At 42.2% G+C, this 20,203-nt stretch overlaps 1 protein-coding gene across 4 annotated transcripts; it reads right to left on the bottom strand.

Moving 5' to 3' along the window:
* Positions 1 to 610: 610 nt before the first annotated feature.
* Positions 611 to 19,410, bottom strand: LOC129831974 (hypermethylated in cancer 1 protein-like). Of its 4 annotated transcripts, XR_008755846.1 has the most exons (3): positions 16,624 to 16,814; positions 8,057 to 10,985; positions 611 to 6,719 (listed from the first exon to the last, which is right to left on the bottom strand). XR_008755846.1 is itself a non-coding variant. In XM_055895663.1 (2 exons), the coding sequence occupies exon 2, from the start codon at positions 10,966 to 10,968 to the stop codon at positions 8,767 to 8,769; it is 2,202 nt and encodes a 733-aa protein (XP_055751638.1). In that variant the 5' UTR covers positions 10,969 to 10,985; positions 19,191 to 19,410; the 3' UTR covers positions 611 to 8,766. The 4 variants fall into 4 exon arrangements, 3 of the variants coding, with proteins under 3 accessions (XP_055751638.1, XP_055751639.1, XP_055751637.1); XM_055895663.1 differs by lacking the exon at positions 16,624 to 16,814 and adding an exon at positions 19,191 to 19,410 and having other exon boundaries at positions 611 to 10,985; XM_055895664.1 differs by having other exon boundaries at positions 611 to 11,001.
* Between the last annotated feature and the right edge of the window lie 793 nt (positions 19,411 to 20,203).

The raw sequence follows: 20,203 nt of genomic DNA, 5'->3' as shown, positions 1-20,203 counted from the left end.
TGGCTGCTCTTGCTCTTGCTCTTGCTGACAGGGTAATTGATCTGTTCAGTGTTGCATGTGGACCTAATGTGATGCATGAGATTCCGCTGAAATTCTTACTTTCACATAAGGTTCCGTGTCTCTGTTCCATTGGTCTTTATTAAAAAAGATAAGGTCATCACCATTGACATTCAGTGACACCTCAATGAAATATTTCCAGCACAGGTGATAAAAGCTGCACTTTTTGATTAGTCTCCCGGAAGGTAAAATAGCTATCTCACTCATCTCAGTTATTTGATGGAAGCCGAATCACAGACTGCATTGTGTGAGCTGCCACTGTTTGGCACAATGTGGTGAACCTCTTCAACACAACACTAGGGGCTCTATTCAATCCGTAGGACTGAAGATCAGCTTTATAGCAAGATTGACAATTAAAGGCAATGTTCCCGTGGTCGCGGAGACTGCATATGTCGGCTCAATCAGAAATGACCTTTAAATGTGAACTGTGCTAGAATGCAGATATTCTGCGCTACGGATTGAATTGAGCCCTGGTGCTGAAAGACAATCTTATTGATTTGAATGGATTCATTCCTTAGAAATGACTAGAAAAATAAAATGAGAAGACAGCCGCTTTGTGAAACCATTATGCAATTCATTTTTATTGCCAAGTTGATTTTGAGTATAGAAACAAACAAAAAACATACAATTCTCACAATGGCTTAAAACAAATAAAAGCCTTATCAAACATGATTTATTAAGACACAATTGAAATGTACACAAAACAATGACCTATAAAACATTTAGACATGCAATAAATACATTCATTTCACTAAAGCAAAATAAGAACAATATTGACAATGTAAAGTAGAAAAATACTGTTAGTTTTTTTGTGTATTGCTTTCTATTCAAAACCTAGGTTTTTATTTTCAAGAAAGCGCTTGAAAAAATGTTTATATTTGAAATTATTTTTTTTTTAAATACTGGTGTGCTTGTTTGGTAAATAAAGTTCCATTATCTCTGGAGACAGAATAATATCTGATGTCAATTGGTTGTTTCAGTGCTTCTGTCTATCCCTATTCAGTCTACATGCCTGTTGAACTTTCCTACTCTGCAACCACAAATTCTACTTCCACCTCAATCACCCCAGTAATCTTTATGAGATGATGGACCAAATCCACCATTTCTATATGGGATCAAATTGGTTGTGTGTGTGAGTGTGTGTGTTTAATGTAAATGGGCAGTGTGTTTAGGAGAGTGTGTGGACCCTCGGCTCTGTGACATTCTGGCAGGCGTCTCAGTGCGTGTTCAGTTCAGGCCGTCAGTAACATTGCCTTTGTTTTAGTAATGACTTTTTCTACAAGAACTGACACTCCAAATGGAGCAGGGAAACCTAATTTAATCTGACCTAATCTGGAACAGCCAGTCATGAACAGTGACAGGGCAGTCTGCCATCCAGCTGTGTGTTTGTTCGTGTGTCTGCGTTTTGTTTGTGTCTGTGTGTATCTGTGTACTCATACATGACTATTAGACCCCAGATTAGATCAGAAACTGAACTGCTATTTTCACCAAAATAGTTGTGTTTTCCTTTTAAGTTGTTTGTTGTTTTAGTCAATTCACTTTAGGAGAAGTACCGTAAATTAATCATATCAATAGAGTCAAGCCTTGAAAAACGGCAATATGATATTCTAGATTACACGGTGTCTTCTTAGTCTGTCTTGTCTGTTGATCAGGTCTGCGGTCTGACTATTTCACTGCCTGGTGGAGACAGAACGCTCCAAGCAAAACATACTGAAGAAGACATGGGGCAGCCACCAGCCACAACTACCTCCTCTGCTTGAACAAAGACTGTCTGTCTCTGTCATGTGGAGACTGGGTGATGACTTGAAGGCCTGGTAAGAAGACACCAATGCTGAAGGGCACTCAGACTGAGACGCCAACATGAAAACCTGACGATGCAGCAGCTCACCGCCACTCAGTTTTTTTCTATGTTGTTTACTTAAGCTATGACTGGTACTTCAACTCTCTCATTCTTTCTCTCCCTCTCCCTCTCAGCACATGACTTGGCTGGTGGGGCTGTGGTCTGGCTCAATTGTGCAATTTCATCCACTCATGTTTACTTTACTGGCATCTTTCTTAGCATATTTCCCTCTGAACATTTCTTTCTCGTATTGTCCTGCGTTTCCTCAATAATGATGCTCTGTCTCTTAAATTCCTTTGAAATATACTTCTTGACTTGAAAAGCAAGCACATAATAACGTCGTCAAATTTTGAAGTTCATTTTGGAACTTGATCAGGGCGTTAAGAAAAATAAAGTAGTTGTTCGCATAAACATTTAGACAACTGTCTTCTTGAGCAGGAAAAACAACTGGAAGCGACTTGATCATGGGAGAGAGGAGGCATAGGGAAGGAGGAGTAGAGGAGGAGGGTTGTTAGCATGGACTAGTGGTTCGTGCTGAGTGTCAAGAAGAGAGCGGGAGACAGACGGAGAGGTGAGAGCAGTGCTAAGAGGTAACGAAGGAAGAAAAAGTGGGAAATCAGTGGTTGGATCGGGGAGAGAGGAAAATGAGGAAGCAACATGCGAGAGGAAAGGCGATTGAGGAGGGTTTTAGGGGGTCACGAGGGTAATAAAATCATAATTCAATGAATTTTCCAGAAAAGTGCAGTTTGGGGGAATAAATGGAGGAAAGCAGCTGCTTGTAATAAAGGCCAATGAAAGTGTCAAGTCTCTCCTTCCCTTCGAATCCAACCCGGTCCACTGTGGGAACCAGTGGAGGCTCCTCAGAGAAGGAAAGGGAATTTCATAAAAATAAAAATGGTAAAACATTAAAAAAGTTATCCTTTTTAGATAACACTATACAAAATATATTCACGTCACCAAATAATTGATTCAAACACTTTTTTTGCAATGAAGGTCTACAGTAGCCTCAACAGCACTCTGTAGGGTAGCACCATGGTGTAGCCAGAGAACAGCTAGCTTCTGTCCTCCTCTGGGTACATTGACTTCATTACAAAACCTAGGAGGCTCATGGTTCTCACCCCCTTCCATAGACTTAGACAGTAATTATGACACCTCTCAGAGGATGTCCTCCAACCTATCAGAGCTCTTGCAGCATGACCAGACATGTTGTCCACCCAATCAAAGCATCAGATAATTAATCTAGTACTGAAAGCATAAGCTACAGCTAGCTAACACTGCAGTGTATAAAATGTGGTGAGATAGAGAGTTTGTCATTTTTTTTCAGTCTCACTTACTTAGCTAGCAAATGCAGCTAGCTAGTTTAGCCTATTCAAACAACCTGCTCAAACAGAGGGATGCTATGTTGGCTAGCTGGCTATGACTATCCAACACAACACTGGAACTCTTCCAATTCAAGGTAAGCTTTTGGTTTTACTAATTTATTGCCACCGGGGCCCATTGGTGTAAGTGCTAAACTGCTTACTGACTGTACAATGTAAACTCACTGTTTGATTGTAGTGGGTTTACTAACACGTTAGTTCTGGTTTTGGTTTGGAAAGGTTTTTTCGCCTGGTCACAGACAGCTGATGTGTTGTGCTTTGAAGTTCACAAGCGAAGGGAAAAGGTGAGAGGAGGAGAGTGCATAGATGACAGAAGGAATACAATGTGGCTGCTATGAAAGTAAACTGTGTTTACGCGTGATCAGGGGTGTATTCATTCTGCCAATTCCGTTGAAAAAAACGAAACGGGGATAAACATACATGAATTTGTCCAATAGAAACTCTCGTTTGCAACTGTTGGACTAATGATTACATCCTAGATCAGCTAGATACAGGCAAGTGTCTCCTCAAATGTTTCTCTCGACTTGTGCACCTACATTGTAAAACTTTCATTCATAGGCTAGGTTGTAGCAACCTCATGATGGGTATAGGGACCATTTGATTATCATGTAGTAGCCTTGAACTGGGTGAATGGAATCTGAATGATAGTCATCAAATATGCTGCAATAGAAATAAGGCCATGCTCCCAAAAAAATTGTTGATGTTAATAGACCAATAAGAAAGAGAATTCCAAACCTCTCTGCCAATAACGGCTAGTTTTCAATTTTCCCCTCCCTACTCAGACCACTCCCAGACAGACTTACTTGAGAAATTGCTCTTTGCTAAGAAGCTATTTTTTGGGATAATTTTGATTGAAACAATCAAAGTAAAGTACTTTATTAATACCCAGAAAGGATGTAATATTTAAATAAAAACAGCTTCATTAGACCTTTAATTTGTTAAGAGTTTTCTGAAAGTAGAGCACACTATGCATTGTACAATATAAGAGTGGACAGGGGTTTACTCTTTAAAAAAAGTAAAAATAAATAAAAGGAAGGAAGAAGGGAAAAAGATAGGGAGGCTCTTAATGTTTTCTGAATGGCGAGGTTTAGAACTAAGATCAGTCTTTCATATTTAAACAATGGGCTTATGTCCACCCTGCTGAGCTCTCCATGCTCCTCTCTCTCCCTACTCCCTCCCAATCTTCATCTGTGTCTCTATCGGTCTGCAAGCAGATACACACTGCACATCCTGCTCAACGCTAAGGCCCAGCCAAGAGTTCACTTCCTGCTCCTTCACTCCTCTGCTCTCCTTCACACCAGAGCTATTCCCAGAGCATACATTAACAGCCATTCATATACTGAAATAGCATGTGGACACAAACAGACAAACCAACACTTCCCCCTTTAAACTCACACACACACACATACGCTCGGCCCCACTATATGTCATTTCAGAGCAGTAACGCTGGACATTATCTCGCTCTCTCTTCCTGTACAGATTTGGAGTGGCAGTGGAAACTATTTCTTTCTTGTTTTAACGGTGTGAGAAAAGGAAACGGGAGATAGACTTTCAGTGAGAGTGAACTAATGAATGAGAGACAGAACATGCAGGAGAGATTTATATTCCCACCATTGACATCAACTTCAAATGGGCTGTTCCCTCTTGTCTATGGGGCTTCACATGTCTGTGGTCCAACCTCATACTGCCATGATAAATCGAAGATTAATATTGTCCACCCCTGTCAATTCACATGTCATTTAAACTAGTTTCTTATGTTATAACAAAACAGCTGTGCCCATACAGTTTCCATGTAGACTATTTTTCTAAATTAACTTTGGAGCCAAGTGTGATTTTTGTGCTTCACGTAGGCTGCTGGGAACCGCTGCCTGTCCTGCCGTCCAAAACAAGCTGGCTTAAAGTGTGTTTGTGTATAAATACACACAGCCTTATTCATCATCAGCTCACAAAGCCTCCTCCAGAGAAATGGGTCAAACAACTTGAGGCTATAGCTTTCATCCACTCAGAGCCCAGCCACTGTTTATCTGTTTAGGGAAATATTGAGAAATACATCACTCCTTGTGTGCAACCAAGCACGTCACTAAACATTAAGGCTTCGGGTGAAAAATAAAATACCTAATTCACATAGACAGTATATATATATGTTTCTTTGGAACCAGAGGTATTACCTTATGTCTTGCCTTACAAGCCCTATCAACATTTACATTTGTATATTCTGTTGAATTAAAGTTAACACTTTTGTTTCCAAAGGTAAGAGAAAATCACCAACTTGACTTTTCCTTATTAAGATAATGTCATTGGTCAAACCCATACAAAGCCTCTATTAGGACAGTAAAAAGGAACATGTACACAGCATATTAAAATAAGAGGAAAATGTTAATATCACATGTTATCAACAAAATTGTAAGACAAGTAAAGCATCTCATAACCATGAAATTACCACAGGTTTAACACAGGAATATTGTCCCCTCAAAATAAAAAATGAAAATGGATGTAAATGTCTGTATCTGCATGTACGTAAGTGTGTACGTGTGTGTTGTTTGGTTGGTGTGTAGCTAAAGCGTTGCGTCCCCATGCTGGGTTCCGTCCTGAGGTAAGCACCAGTTTCACTTTGCTTTGGTTCAAAATCAAGAAAGAGAAAGAAAAGAAGTGACAGAAAAACAACACCTTGATATGCTCATTATGCTACAGAATAAAACCCTTCAATTAATGTTGTACATTAATACAATCCCACAATAGTAGGGCTTATTGTCTCAGTCTCCAAGATAAGGTTTTAAGATTCAATAAGTCTATCACAGTGCATTCATGGCTTTAGTCTTCACATTCACCTACTGAGGTTGGCATTGGCACTATAGTGGTCAACAAACTCCAATCTGACATAAGGTCTGACAACATAGACAAATAATAAGCCAGCATGCTCTTTGGAATAAACATTCTAAAACATTTAACAAAACAATAAGTGCCTTCAACCCCAAACCCATAAGTGCTCATCAGTTGATAGAGACGAGCCACTGTACTGTACTGTGCCGTGTTTGATAGCCTCCTGGCAGGGAGACAGGGAAGGGCAGATGTAGGACTCGGCTCGGCAGTGCTCGGGTGTCTTGTTATGGTGTGGATCAGAGGGGCTGGATGGCAGGCATGAAATGGGGCGTCAGGCCGACAGACAGTGTGAATTGTCAGGGAGAATGTGAGATTTCACAGGGATTACTGGAAGACTGGGAGGCCAGCAGCTGGGGTGTGCTGTGCTGTTCACCCACACCGACGGCCCGGCCTGCCGCCGCACCACGAGCAGAGCACTGTCAGAGGCAGCTAGCGCCCAGCTCTCATGTTCACAACGCCGTCACATTAGCAGCTCCCAGTCCCTGTGTGTGTATTAAGGCAGCAGCGGAGCAGTCACGTTGGCCTGTCAATGATAGCACGGCCCTCTGTCAGAGTTGAGACTACTATGGGTCAAAAGGATTCAAAGTGATTAGTACTATTTATGCTCAGAATGGGACAATTGTCAATGCTGATGAATCATCTGTATTAGAGGGAATTGCTGCTATTGATAGAGACTGATTAGGGGTAATTGGCTCAAGCCTCTCAGCACTGACTTGGATGGCCTCTCTGTGCTCTCTTCTGGTGAGTTGTATAGCTGTACCCACCATTGTAAATTCACTGAACAAAAATAGAACCGCAAAATGTAAAGTGTTGGTCCCATGTTTCATGAGCTGAAATAGAAATCCTAGATATTTTCCATTCGAACAAAAAGTGAATTTCTCTCAAATGTTGTGCACAAATTTGTTTACATCCCTGTTAGTTTGACAAGATAATCCATCCAGCTGACAGGTGGCATATCAAGAAGCTGATTAAACAGCATGATCATTACACAGGTGCACCTTGTGCTGGGGACAATAAAAGGCCACTTCAAAATGTGTAATTTTGTCACACAACACAAAGCCACAGATATCTCAAGTTTTGAGGGAGCGTGCAATTGGCAGGCTGACTGCAGGAATGTCCAACATAGCTGCCAGAGAATTTAATGTTAATTTCTCTACCAAACTGCCTCCAATGTTGTTTTAGAGAATTTGGCAGTACGTCCAACCGGCCTTACAACCTCAGACCACGTATAACCACACCAGCCCAGGACCTCAACATCCGGCTTCTTCACCTGCGGGATCATCTGAGGGGGTATGCCCTTTTGTGGGGAAAAACTCATTCTGATTGGCTGGGCCTGGCTCCCCAGTGGGTGGGCCTATGCCCTCCAAGGACCACCCATGGCTGCACCCCTGCCCAGTCATATGAAATCCATAGATTAAGGCCTAATGAATTTATTTCAATTGACTGATTTCCTTGTATGAACTGTAACTCAGTAAAATCTTTGAAATTGGTGCATGTTGCGTTTATATCTTTGTTCAGTATATTACACAATGTCACAGGCAACACCCATGCTTAGTCTACACTCCACATCACTGGATGTTAAAGCCATGGAGAAGGATTGGCGTGTCATCAGTTGGGTATGCACCATGATGCGTCCCAGTTGTGAGATCACAGGGTTGTGCTACTCGCTACTTTTCAATAACAGTTTGAAGGCACTTGGATGCAAGTCAAAAAATGATTTGAAAAATACCAATAAAGAGAGGTTATGGGTTCAAAGGCTTATAGCACTGAGTGTACAAGTCATTAAGCTACTATTACTGTCACTTAATATCGGTCTCTCTGTACACAACATCATGATCAGAGAGTACGTAACAACAAAGCAAAAGAAAAACAAAGAAAAACAAAGCACAGATAACTTTACCTAAATGGTGGAGCGAATGCTGTTTTCAGTTAGTCCCTCCCTCGTGACTAGAACAGCTGGAGCATGGAGTAAAACTGGATCAGGAGATAGAGAGAAAATCCAGTACCCCCAAAAACAAAATTAAGAAAGTGGTCCAATCAATTGCAAATCCCAAAGCTTTGGCTTTTTCTTTTGTCCAACAGTCCTTTCAGTTCTGGACAGGAGCCCTGAATCTTGTCCATTTGTGCTTTTTTCCCCATTTTATGTACAATTACAATAGTAGTAGTAGTACAAAAGTACATTTAGTACACAGGTGTAGGGTCATATTACAACACTTTCTGGCAACAGTTTCTTTGGCTTTTCATTATGTACAAAAAACTAAGAAAAATTGATTTTTGGTTCTCAATTTGTTTTTGGCTCGGTGGTTTGCATATACATAAATACTACACTGTTTTGAGTGGGTATTCCTTGGTCAAAATATAATAGAAATAGCACATTTCTCATTTTAGGAAGGTCTTTGAAATGCATATAATGCAAACTTTGGAAAGAAAGGCACTTATAGGAGTCTACACAGTGTGTGTGCATTCTTTAGGCCAGGTATTGGCCTTAGTCTGAGGTGCAGATACTGATGGAGTTGAGGTGAATGACGTTAGAATACTGTAAGTTAAGTTGTGTGCCCACAGGATTGTGTGGAAGCCAAGGCCTTGCTGGGGGTGACTGGTCAGAGGGTCTTAGCTGGGGGAGTAGCGGTCAATGATACGGGAGTGGGTGTCAGAGAGGGACCCTGGGGGAGGGGGCAGGGGCGGGACCCCCAGGACATCCATCTTGTCATGGTGGTTGAGGCGCAGGTGTTCTGCTGCCAGTTTGGACAGCGGGAACAGGCTCTCCATGGCATGCTCTGCCAGCAGCTCTGAGGCCTTCTCCTGCTTCAGCCCCAGGTGCTCTGCTGCGTATTTACTCAGGGGGTAGATCCCTTCCACAAAGTCCAGCTTCAGCTTGCCGTCGGCTGTCAGAGCCCCTCCGGCCCCCCCACTGCTGTGCATCTTCATGTGGCTGATGAGGTTGCGCTGCTGGGCGAACTTGCCCCCGCACACCTGACACTCGTAGGGCTTCTCCCCGGAGTGGATGCGCATGTGCTCTGTGAGGCGGTACTGGCGGGTGAAGCGCATGCCGCAGTGGTCGCATGCAAAGGGCTTGAGTCCCAGGTGGCTACGCATGTGGCGGGTCATGGTGCCGCGCTGGGTGAACTTCTTGCCACAGATGCTGCAGGGGTAGGGCCTTGTCAGCCAGTGGGTCTTCTCGTGCTGGCGCAGCGTGGCCGGGTCCTTGTAGGACTTCTCACAGGAGTTACAGCGATAGGGTCTGATGATCTCCCCCAGGACCCCAGGCGTCAGGCTCTGGCTGGACTTCCCCTCCAGGCTGTTCAGGCTGCCGTTACAGTTGCTGTTGCTACTGTTGTTTTTGGGGTTGCTGCTGCCCATCTCCCCTCCAGAGTACAGCTCCTCCTCTGTGTGGGTCTCCACGTGGGCGTTGAGCTGCTCAGAGCTGGGGAAGCCCTTGTCACAGGGTATGCACACGTACAGGTTGTCCCCAAAGCTCTCAGGCTCGTAGGGTAGGTGGAACCTCCCCATGACCCCTGTGGGTGATGGTCGACCCTCACTACTGCCTGTCCCCTCACTGCCTGAGCCACTCTTCTCATCCTCCCCATCACAGCCTACCCTACGGTAGCGATCATCGCTCTCCTCCCCTGCTTTGTGATGGTGGTTGTGATGCTGGTGGGTTTGGTCTCCGTTTCCACCCCGTTCCTCCTCATCCTCGTCATCCTCTTCATCCTCAGCTGTGTATGACAGTGGCTCATGCTTCACCCAGCGGTAGATGTTGCCCACCTCCCTGCTGGGCTCTCCAGCCTCTGTTGGGGTGTCGGGGCTGAGGGGGCAGGGGTAGTGGTCTGGACCTTGGGAGCTGGAGCAGTGGAGGTGGGGCAGGTTGGGCCCCAGGGGCTTATTAAGGTGGGGGTAAGAGTGAGGTGGGAGAGACCCAGCCTGATCAGCCGTCTCCATCTTTTCTGTGGGGTAGGCCCCGCCATTGTTCCCCAGCATTGGGCTGGTGCTGCCGCTCAGCCCCCCCTCCCGCTCCTCATCGTGGTGGGGCAGGGCATGGGCCAGGTGTGGGTGGGAGGGAGTGTTCTGGGACTGGGAGTTAGGGCTCTTCTTGGAGAGGTCCAGGCCATAGATGGGGGAGCAGTTTCTGTCAGAGTGGGCTGGGCGAAGGCTGGGCTGGGCAGGCAGGGCTGAGGGTGTGGAGGGGAACACCTGAGGGCCCTGAGAGGAGGTGGGGGCATACAACTCCCCTGCATGGGTGGCATGGGGGTGGGGCGGCAGCTCCTCTAGTGGTGGGGCGCGGGGCGTGTGGGTGTTCACAACTCCCCCTGGGTAGCAGGACTGAATAACAGGGGTGGACACCCGATACCTGCTCCCTCCCCCTAAACCCAAACTATTGGGGCCCATCTTCCCATAGGGCAGAAAGGCAGGAGTGGGGCGGAGAGGGTACTTCCCATTTCTCCTCATCTTCTTCTTACACAACGCCACTAAGTCCAGCAGCTGCAGATAGCTAGCTGCAGCCAGCACGGCCCCCAGGTTGGGCTCTGTTGGGGAGCTGTGGTCTCCCTCCGTCAGACGGCCCGTGTAGATGTAGTCTAGAATGACCCGGAACACTCCGGGACTCACCATCTCGTGGTCTAGGTTGATGAGGTTGTCATGGACGACCAGGGACTTCAGGTAGAGACTGCTGGCGGCCAGAATATTCTTATGGGCTCGGAACAACGCGTTCTGCACCACGATGATGACATCACACAGGAAGCCCTTGGTGCGCTGGGTGTTGAGTTGCAGGAGGAGGTGTCTAGCATGACTTGGGACTTCCATGGCATGGAGCATCGTCGTCAGACCGCCACCTAAAACAGCAGATATCTGTAAATGTCATGCAGTGCCAGTCAATATCTACTGTATATAGTTCCTGTATATAGTTCCTTCTATATTTTCTAATATGCTTGCATGATATTGTGGCACATTCCCCAATCTTCTTTTTATCTATTTAATTGAGACATTTAAAAGTGCTGACAAGGGTCTGATTTGGCATCCGTATATAATAAATAAATAAAGTGAACTAAAATCTACATCTTCAATTCGAAACTTAAATAACAATTTGAAATTTGAAAAAAACTGGATCCATTTTCAATAACTTCACAATAAACTGAGGAGCATAAACTATGAATTTTTTTAATACATTTTTGAATTTTAAAATTAAAATCACTTCCAAATTTGACCGCCTGCAATTGGAATTGACCCCAACCCTGCTATTAGCTGAACTCTGCCACTGTATCCCATTACTTATCTTGGTTTTGATGAATCGTATTGATTCCATGTAAGGAAAAATGAACAAATAGGCTCCAGATTTAGAGTAAAGGCAGCACACATAGGAGTTACTCTTTAAAATTGAGCTATTGCTGTAAGTGAGCAGCAGTTGACATGGTTTTGTCATTATCAGAAACTGAAGTATACACATTCACTTCCTAAACTGAAATGCTGAGAGAGAGAGAAAGATACAGATATGGATATGTTTTCGTGTTGCCGGCTTCCATAAAGAATATTCCAGTGGTGGTGTGTGCAGTGTTTTAAACAAAGCGGAGAGTGAACATTTTGCAAGTATGATGAAGAGCAGGTATACTGTAAACCTGTGGAGGCAGAAGACGTGTCCAAAAAAAGATGTGTCTTTGAGCTCCCATTCGGCCCAGTCATATAAGGAACTCTGATCACACAGAATGTAAATCAAGACAAAATGAGAAGCTCCAATGCTTTAACTTGAGATTAACTCTGGAATTCTAATGCACACAAATGCTTCACACACACACACACACACACACACACACACACACACACACACACACACACACACACACACACACACACACACACACACACACACACACACACACACACACACACACAGTTGTGTATTGTTGTACTAAGGCTTAAGTAAACATTATTAACTGAACAAATTTAGCAGGATGTATTGTTCAAACATTGGAGTCTGAGGATACTTTACTGATGAGATGAAACAGTTTGGAGCTGTCCCTAAGGGCTTGGTCTCGCTGATGGGAAACAAGCAACTAAATAAATATGTCCGACCGTGGTCTTCCTGACATAAGTTCATTCTCTTATTGTTTATTTCATTGACTATAAGCCCCCAGTCAGAGGGACTGATGCATGAGATTGAAAGTGGACATTTAATTACCGACTGAGGCCTCCTTAAGACACTATTCTGCGCACATGGAGGCCCTGCAAGCCCACTGCACACCACACATAAACATACCAAGGGATCCATCTAAAGAAAAGCAGTGTATGTGGTTCTTATACAGGGTTGTATACCCTGGCTGTCTCATAGCCTTCCATTCCTATTATTTAAAGACACACTTCAGTCTTAATGAGTTTGCGGTGTAGTTGAGTCGATATGTTTAGAATTACCCAAAAGGAACATAGCAATTTAAAAAATTGTGTCATTTTGGTGTAATAATAATCATAACCTAACCATTTACAGGTTTCCACTGCTGCTCTCTTAAACGCTGCTGTCTTTCATTTCTCTCAGGTCGTATTTTACTAGAAATTCCACGATATGAGGAGCAAATACAAAAAAAGAAATTAAATATGCCTCAGATGAGAATTGATATTCAAAGCGATGGGTAAGTTACACATTTACATCGCGAAGGATTTCAGTTATATATCTAGGCACTGTGCTACGCGATTGGTGCGTTGTGCGCAAGGCGCAGCCCTCATAGGCTTTTACGCATGAGGTTTGGACAGGCGCGGATGTTTCCCCAGGGTGAATGGGAGTGCACCATACACGTTTGTTCTGTCACAACACGCTATACACGGCCTGAGAGAATAAAAAGGCGGCCTGAAACAGAGATCTATGCTACACTGTCCCCTTTACGCGCGTCGAAAAACATGCCACCCCCTTATGGGATGCCAGCCTTCAATTATAAAGAGGGTTTTACTTAAATGTTTCAATGGTAGAGGAAAAAATATAGCAGGCATATTTATAAGTTATGATTTTATTTTTTAGATTCTGGAAAAACTGGCACATTTACATGCGGATCTCATCTGTCTAACGAGCAGCAAGAGAGTGGGCTTGCATGTATGGCACAATGATGCTATACTTTGCTTGGGTTCGTTTCCGTTTGTTTGATGCTATCATATTCGGATGTTTTATGAAATCGTTATCATGTCACACAAGTATACACAGGAACACGCACGTGCACACACACACGAGCGCTTGTAGCCTATGCGTAAAGGCGGGTTTGTCATTTTTACCATCGTTTGGTTATATGAATTGCAAAAATAATATTAACACATTTAACGCGTTCAGTGAAAAAAAACGAATTCAAATTATTAGCATGACCATCCAGTTAGAATGAACGAATGAACTGAACTGTCTGTCATATCTGTAGAATATGCACATTGTTTTTTCTCTCAAGACGTCGAGTGAAAGATAAGAAAGTAGCGACCAAAATAAATAATGTAGGCCTATTAAAAACCTTGTCTGAGCATCATGCATTAACAGTTACTGTATCCCCTTGTCGGCCTATCAAAGACAGCTCTCTAATCCACTAAACCAATCAAACGTCTTAAAACGCATCTCAGTGGAAGGTTATGTTCACAATTCAAATATCATTCACACGTGCACAAAATAGGACGAACCTACTTTACATTTCATCTCTCGCTCTCTCTCTCTCTCTCTCTCTCTCCTATAGATGGTTTATTCTCAATTAGTAAACATGTTTTACAATAATGTGAAACATTTATCATCACAATAAGTGATATTTTGGAATATGATTCACCTTCAGTGAGTGTCTGTTGATAATACTTTCTCAATAACCTTTATGAGCCCTGAAGGTTCTTGTGTCTGTCATGCACATTCTGAATGTTTTCCTGTACCACGATTTGTTCCCGAGTGGTTATAGGTTAATGCTATATTTGGTATAAGGGTGACTTCTTTGAGAACCTTGAGTCATCTTTGGGACAGTTTGGTATCCATGATACCTGTGTTGTGTCTGCGTTGTCCCTGCTCTGGTTTGGGGTTGAGGCTGAGGGGTTCTGCTCTGGGTTAAGAACACCCTCCACACTTCCCATCCACACATTCTGCCTGATTTTCAGAGAACGACTTTGTATGCATGTAGGTTTACATGTTAATCAATGTAGCATTTTTTCGTTTGAGAATGGTCTATTTAAGGCACTTAATAATTCATGAACGTTGCAAAGAAAACATACATACTTATTGATAGCAAATGAAATGTTAATTTTGTTTTATTTATGCTTTATTTAGTCTATTCTAAATTAATGTATTTAGAGGTTTCGACTAACAATGAATATTTGGAGAAATAGTTAAACTGTTTGTTTTCATGCTGTGAAATACTATCTATCATTGCTGTTCACATGTTGTTTAGGGGCATAACATGCACCCTGTCAAACCACAAGGAAAAAACAGTGAGACACTGAGCTCTATAGCCTTACGTGGCACGATATTTTTGCGAATGGGATATATAAACGCAGTAGAGCATGACACCTTAATGACAACTACAATTGAGGCTTTAAAAGTAGCCTAAGGAGTGGGTGTCCTGCGTTTAGCCTAAGCAGTGCAGGGAGACGTCTCGAATTATATCCACAAGGTTTGATTTTAGATAAGTCCAGAGACATTTGCTTTTTACACTTCCTCTATAGTCAGAAGGCTAGAGAAGTGAGTAGAGTTTTAGACAGCCGTCAAAACGAGGCTGTCACCTTATCAACGCAACCTTGCCTTTACCTTTGTTATGATTTTGATTCGCTATGTCGTTGACTTCCTTATCAGGGACATTTCAAATGCTGAAACTCGCGATCTGCGCGCCTCATCTCTCTAGAAAAGAGGCCCCAGACTTCCATTCATAATCCCGACGGGAGACAAGTGCACACGAGCTCCTTTATAAAAGGGGCCTCCTAAAAATAACTCAAAGGCTATAGGTTTTACATTTTTTATTTGTTTTAAAATATGTTCTGGCTGTCAGTTTCCTTGTCACCACTAACTTGCATGAGATAGGCCAACAAAACTTATTTTTAAAAATGTGCCTCCTTTTTTAAAAGGTATTTTGCCCACAGTAAAGTTTGTAAAGTTGTAAAAGATAAGTCTAGTTTTGTGCAACCATGTCTTAATTAAATCATTAGATTTGATTGAATACACACCGAGATGGGAAGTAGGCCTAGAAACTCAATGTTGCCCTTTTAACAAAATAGACTCGCCTACTTCTGAGTCCTGTCAACTTCTTCAGAAAATGTAATTATATTCCTACTCAATGCGTCCATTAGACTATAGATTTTTACAAAATGTCTTATTAAATACATCGTTTATCAAGAAATTGACAATTTGAGAAGTAATTTGTTATTCAGGCCTATGTTCTTTGAAGATAGGATACAACAACAACATGATATACATGATTTAGGTATCTTAAATCTCGCTTTCTCAATCCCTATTTCTGTAATCTTGTCCTCGCATTAGACAAATCACGAGACTTCAACGCGCATAAAACCATCCCTGACTTCTATAGTGCATCACCCGTCGTTATCTCAGTCTGATAACCATGAGTCTACACTAAATAATCTCCGCAAATATTGTACAAACGGAAATTCAAGCAGCCCTACATTTCATTGAAATAACTGTAAATTAGTGATAGCCTATGACATAGGCCTATACGTGCGTAATGTGTTGTCAATATTTTAGTGATTGATGATTGATGTTTTGATAAACGACATCACTTAAATGTTGACATAGCAAAGTGCAGAGGGGTTGGGAGAGGAACAGAACAGGAACAGATAAAGCCGTCATCGCTCTGGCTAAAATCGAATCAACTCCATGTGAAGCACCATGAACCCTTCATTAGTCCGATGCTAGGCGAGCTGTGACCTATAGCTGCACTGTGGTGGAGGGGGGGGGGGGGGGGTGAACGCTGCACCGAGACCCACTGCATCAATTTACTACCACTGAGTGACTGAGGATGAGGCATCATGCTGAACACCCAGAGACTGAACTACACTGTTTTCTGTATAAAGATAGATACCTACACAACCATCTGGTGACATATAGGTTAGGCCTACTTAACAGCAAATAATCCAATATAAATCTTACCTTGTTATAGTTTATATAGAATTTAGTCCAGTGATCCATTTAACAAGAATCAATTGTGTAGGCTATTCGTAGTTTGTTGGAGCTGAGAATGTTTGAATCAAACAAAAGACTGCTCACATAAGCAACCATGTCTTGTTACAAATAAAAATCTATTAACTAATGGGTTCCATCACAAAATTAGGAAAACATGACTATGATTTTAAAAGTTCCTCATTTGCATTCAAAATACACAAACACTAACCAAACACTGAACCCGCGATAAACCCCCTATGTTCACATTAAAATCGCTAAAAAGTGAAATATTGTCAATATTTGGTCTCAATAATTTTGCCTGTTCTGTAACTGTAGTGGTCTTTAAAAAGCTGGTATTGAAACGTTACCTGGATGCCCGATCTCTTCTGCCATCCGATCTAAGTCTCCCTTAATGATCATCTCAGCAGTCTTTTGGAGTAATTTCTGACGTTTCAACTTTGAACTGCCAGCCTCCAAAAACCATGCCAGTTTTCCAAGCACGACTGCCAAAACTTTTTATTATTAATTGCTATGAATTTCTTGTTACTCTCTCCGTCCTCCCTCCCTCTCTCTCTCTCTCTCTCTCTCTCTCTGTCCTCCTTCCCTCGCTCTATCTGCCCCTCCCCTCTCTTTCTCACCCCCTCCTTCAAAAAAATACGTGCTTAGTCCAGCATCAGTTTCCTCCTGTTTTATTTTAGTAATTTCCTTGCCTATTTTTTTGTGTTGAGGCTATAACGCGCAATAATGGAGCCTCTATGGGCCGTAAGTGTTTTAGCACCCCGTGTGATGTCAGTCTATAATAAAACTCAATGTTAAAATCGAGGGCAGGAACTTCATTCAACTGACCCCAACTTGAACTTCACAACACATCGCGACTTCGTCTTAAAGAGACAGGCCTTTATTGTATATCCCACAGCAGTTTCGCACTGAACTGAAGTTTGGAGTCATATGAGACCTGTAAAAAAATGCTTATTGTCAACAATAGACCATGGGGAAATAGCCTACACACCGATAGATGATGGCTGGTTTACTCATATACCATTTGACTGAAACTGATCTTTAACACACGCCCTTTTAGATCATGGATATTTCAATTAAACCTACTGATAAGGTTCATCCTATGATGTCTCAGTGGAGGATGCTGAGGGGAGGACGGCTCATAATAATGGCTGAAATGAAGTCAATGGAGTGGTATCAACCATATGGAAACCACGTCTTTGATGTGTTTAATGCCATTCCATTGACTCCATTCCAGCCATTATTATGAGCCCTCCTCCCCCCAGCAGCCTCCACTGGATAGTTTAAAATGTGCTATTGATATTGTGTACTAATCCTAGTGGGTAAACCATTAATAGCCTATACGGATGTGACATTCTACAGTCCAACCCCCATTGGCTAACTTAGAGTCACTTCATCATTAGAGTTTGGTGTCTACTGATTGTAGCATAATGTCTAATGAGTCTCACCTGCTCAGGTAAAGACAAGCAGACAAGAGCTTACAGTAGACTGCCACGGCCCATATCCTGAGACACTCGGAGCACTGACAGAGGTGGGCAGGGAAGAGCAGAACTCTGTCCCCTGATATTTATCCATCAAATATAAATATAAGGTAATCCTGCAACCATATACTATATAGTAGCCTAGTACTGCAGTCATTGGCCTTATTTGTTTTCATGCGTAAAACGTGGGCCTATTTTGGAGCGGAAAATGTACCTACCTCTACGTTTGGGGTAAGCTACTGTAACAGGTGATTAAGTGTACCTACATTGTACTGTAAATTAGCCCCAAAACAATTACAATATACTGAACAAAAAAATGCAACAATTTCAAAGATTGTACTGAGTGAAACTTCATTCAAGGAAATCAGTCAATTGAAAAATGAATTAGGCCCTAATCTATGGATTTCACATGACTGGGCAGGGGTGCAACCATGCGAGGGTATAGGCCAGGATAAGTTTTCCCCCACAACATAACTTTATTACAGGCAGATACTCTTCATGCTGTTTAATCAGCTTCTTGATATGCCACACCTGTCAGTTGGATGGAATATTTTGGCAAAGGAGAAATGCTCACTAACATGAATCTAAACAAATTTGTGCACAACATTTGAGAAATAAGCTGTGCATATGGACAATTTCTGGGATCTTTTGTTTTTAGCTGATGAAATATGGGACCAAGACTTTACATGTTGCGTTTTCATAATTTTGTTAAATATATATGAATCATGACAGCTGTTAGGGTTGTTTAGGGATTTTCTGCAGTTGTTTGTTTTCAGACCTACAGTGATTTCAGTGTTCCACACACACAGTATACAGTTCTAAATTTGATCATGTACAATAACAAGTTATTGTAGCCTTTGTTATTTTTAATACACAGCAATGGGCCTAGTTGCACTGTTGGCTGACAGTCTGAAAATCATCTCTCAATCAACTTTTCTAATTTACATCAGTTCTAAAACTTTTAGAAGCTGAGCATATGTCAAAGGTTATATTTTTCTTCTACCAATTGACTGTAGGTATACCAATCTTTGGCTACTAATTGTAAACCGTTATCACTGCAAATGGGCCTTTTGCCGTTATCACAAACATCTTAAATTAAACACGGTTGTTTTGAATTAGTAAGGCACGTTTCCTCTCTCGAATCCTTCGAACAAAATAAGTAACTTTAGATTGAGAGACATTCTTGGGAGATTTTGTTTTACATTTACCCCTAAGCAACCTCACGATAATTGAAAGCTTTTAAAATGCGATATAATTTAGGCGTCAGGTGCTGGCATGTTAAGTCTTTACTTGCCAGCTGACAGACAACTGTTCAAAAAGTAAATAAACATATACATAAGTAGGAGAGCTCGTATTGGCTTCACTGACTGAATGCACCTGAAGTCGCAGAGTAGAGGAGGCCATCGCGCGCGCTCTCCCAACTGTCATTTACCCACCTCGGACTCATGTCTGGTGTCGTGGCCGTTTGTGAAGTCTTCTCCTCGGGATTCCCTCATCCAGACTTCCACGCTCACTCGCCTAAAATTCCGTGCTATTACCAACCTCTTCCGTGTTTTCTCCTACTCTCTATCACCGTTCGCCCTTTCTCTCTGCCCCGCACGCTCTTTTATTTCTCACGTGCAATAGTACTATATCGACACCTCTTCAGATTTGGTCTGGGTCCGATCAGACCAGGGCTGATGGCCGGGTGGATGCGCCCACAGCGACACCCAATGGTTGGCATTCTAGGTTGTAATGTGCGCAGCAGCCTTCTGTGCGTAAAGTTACCGTCATTCACTGCTAAACCCGTTAATTTGCACTGTGCTTATATTCTATTTGGAATTAAGAAAAATCGATATTACACTTGCTTTGCCATTTCAGTGTATATATTTTCTCCATACTCCAAGCTGTATGTGAACTTCTTCTGTCAGATTCACTGCATTACCAGACATGCCAGTGTAATGGATGGCTCATAGAATAAATCACCCCCATCAGTAAAGCACTTAAAACCGTATGGATGAAAGTCACTATTTGTTCCAAAACTTTCTGATGTTATATTTTTCCCCTCAATGGCACAAGCATGGGTAAAGACGGGCACAATACTTAACTCTCTATATAATCCATAATTTGGAAAATATCTTAAACTGTACCAAAAACATGAACTTTTTTTGCAAAATATGATGAATTATTGAAAGCCGATACATTCAGGTTAATATTGTGTTCATATTAACATTTCTCTTCTATTTTAGACAATGCCAATTTGTCTGAACTTCTCATTTGATATGAAAATGTACCTGCTTACAATGTTTTACACAGGTGTTAGCATGGCGATGACTACCAAATATGTAGCAGGTGTCTTTTTAAAATACATATTTACATGACAGAAATCAACAAGGTTTCCATAAGACATTTGATAAGTCAATTTAGTTATTTTGGTCAATCAGTGACTTTCAATCAGTCTTATCTTTAA

Source organism: Salvelinus fontinalis, chromosome 33, assembly GCF_029448725.1.
Source record: "Salvelinus fontinalis isolate EN_2023a chromosome 33, ASM2944872v1, whole genome shotgun sequence".
Classification (NCBI taxonomy): domain Eukaryota; kingdom Metazoa; phylum Chordata; class Actinopteri; order Salmoniformes; family Salmonidae; genus Salvelinus; species Salvelinus fontinalis.
Note: the sequence above shows the minus strand (reverse complement) of the source record. Positions and strands in the feature narration are given on the sequence as shown.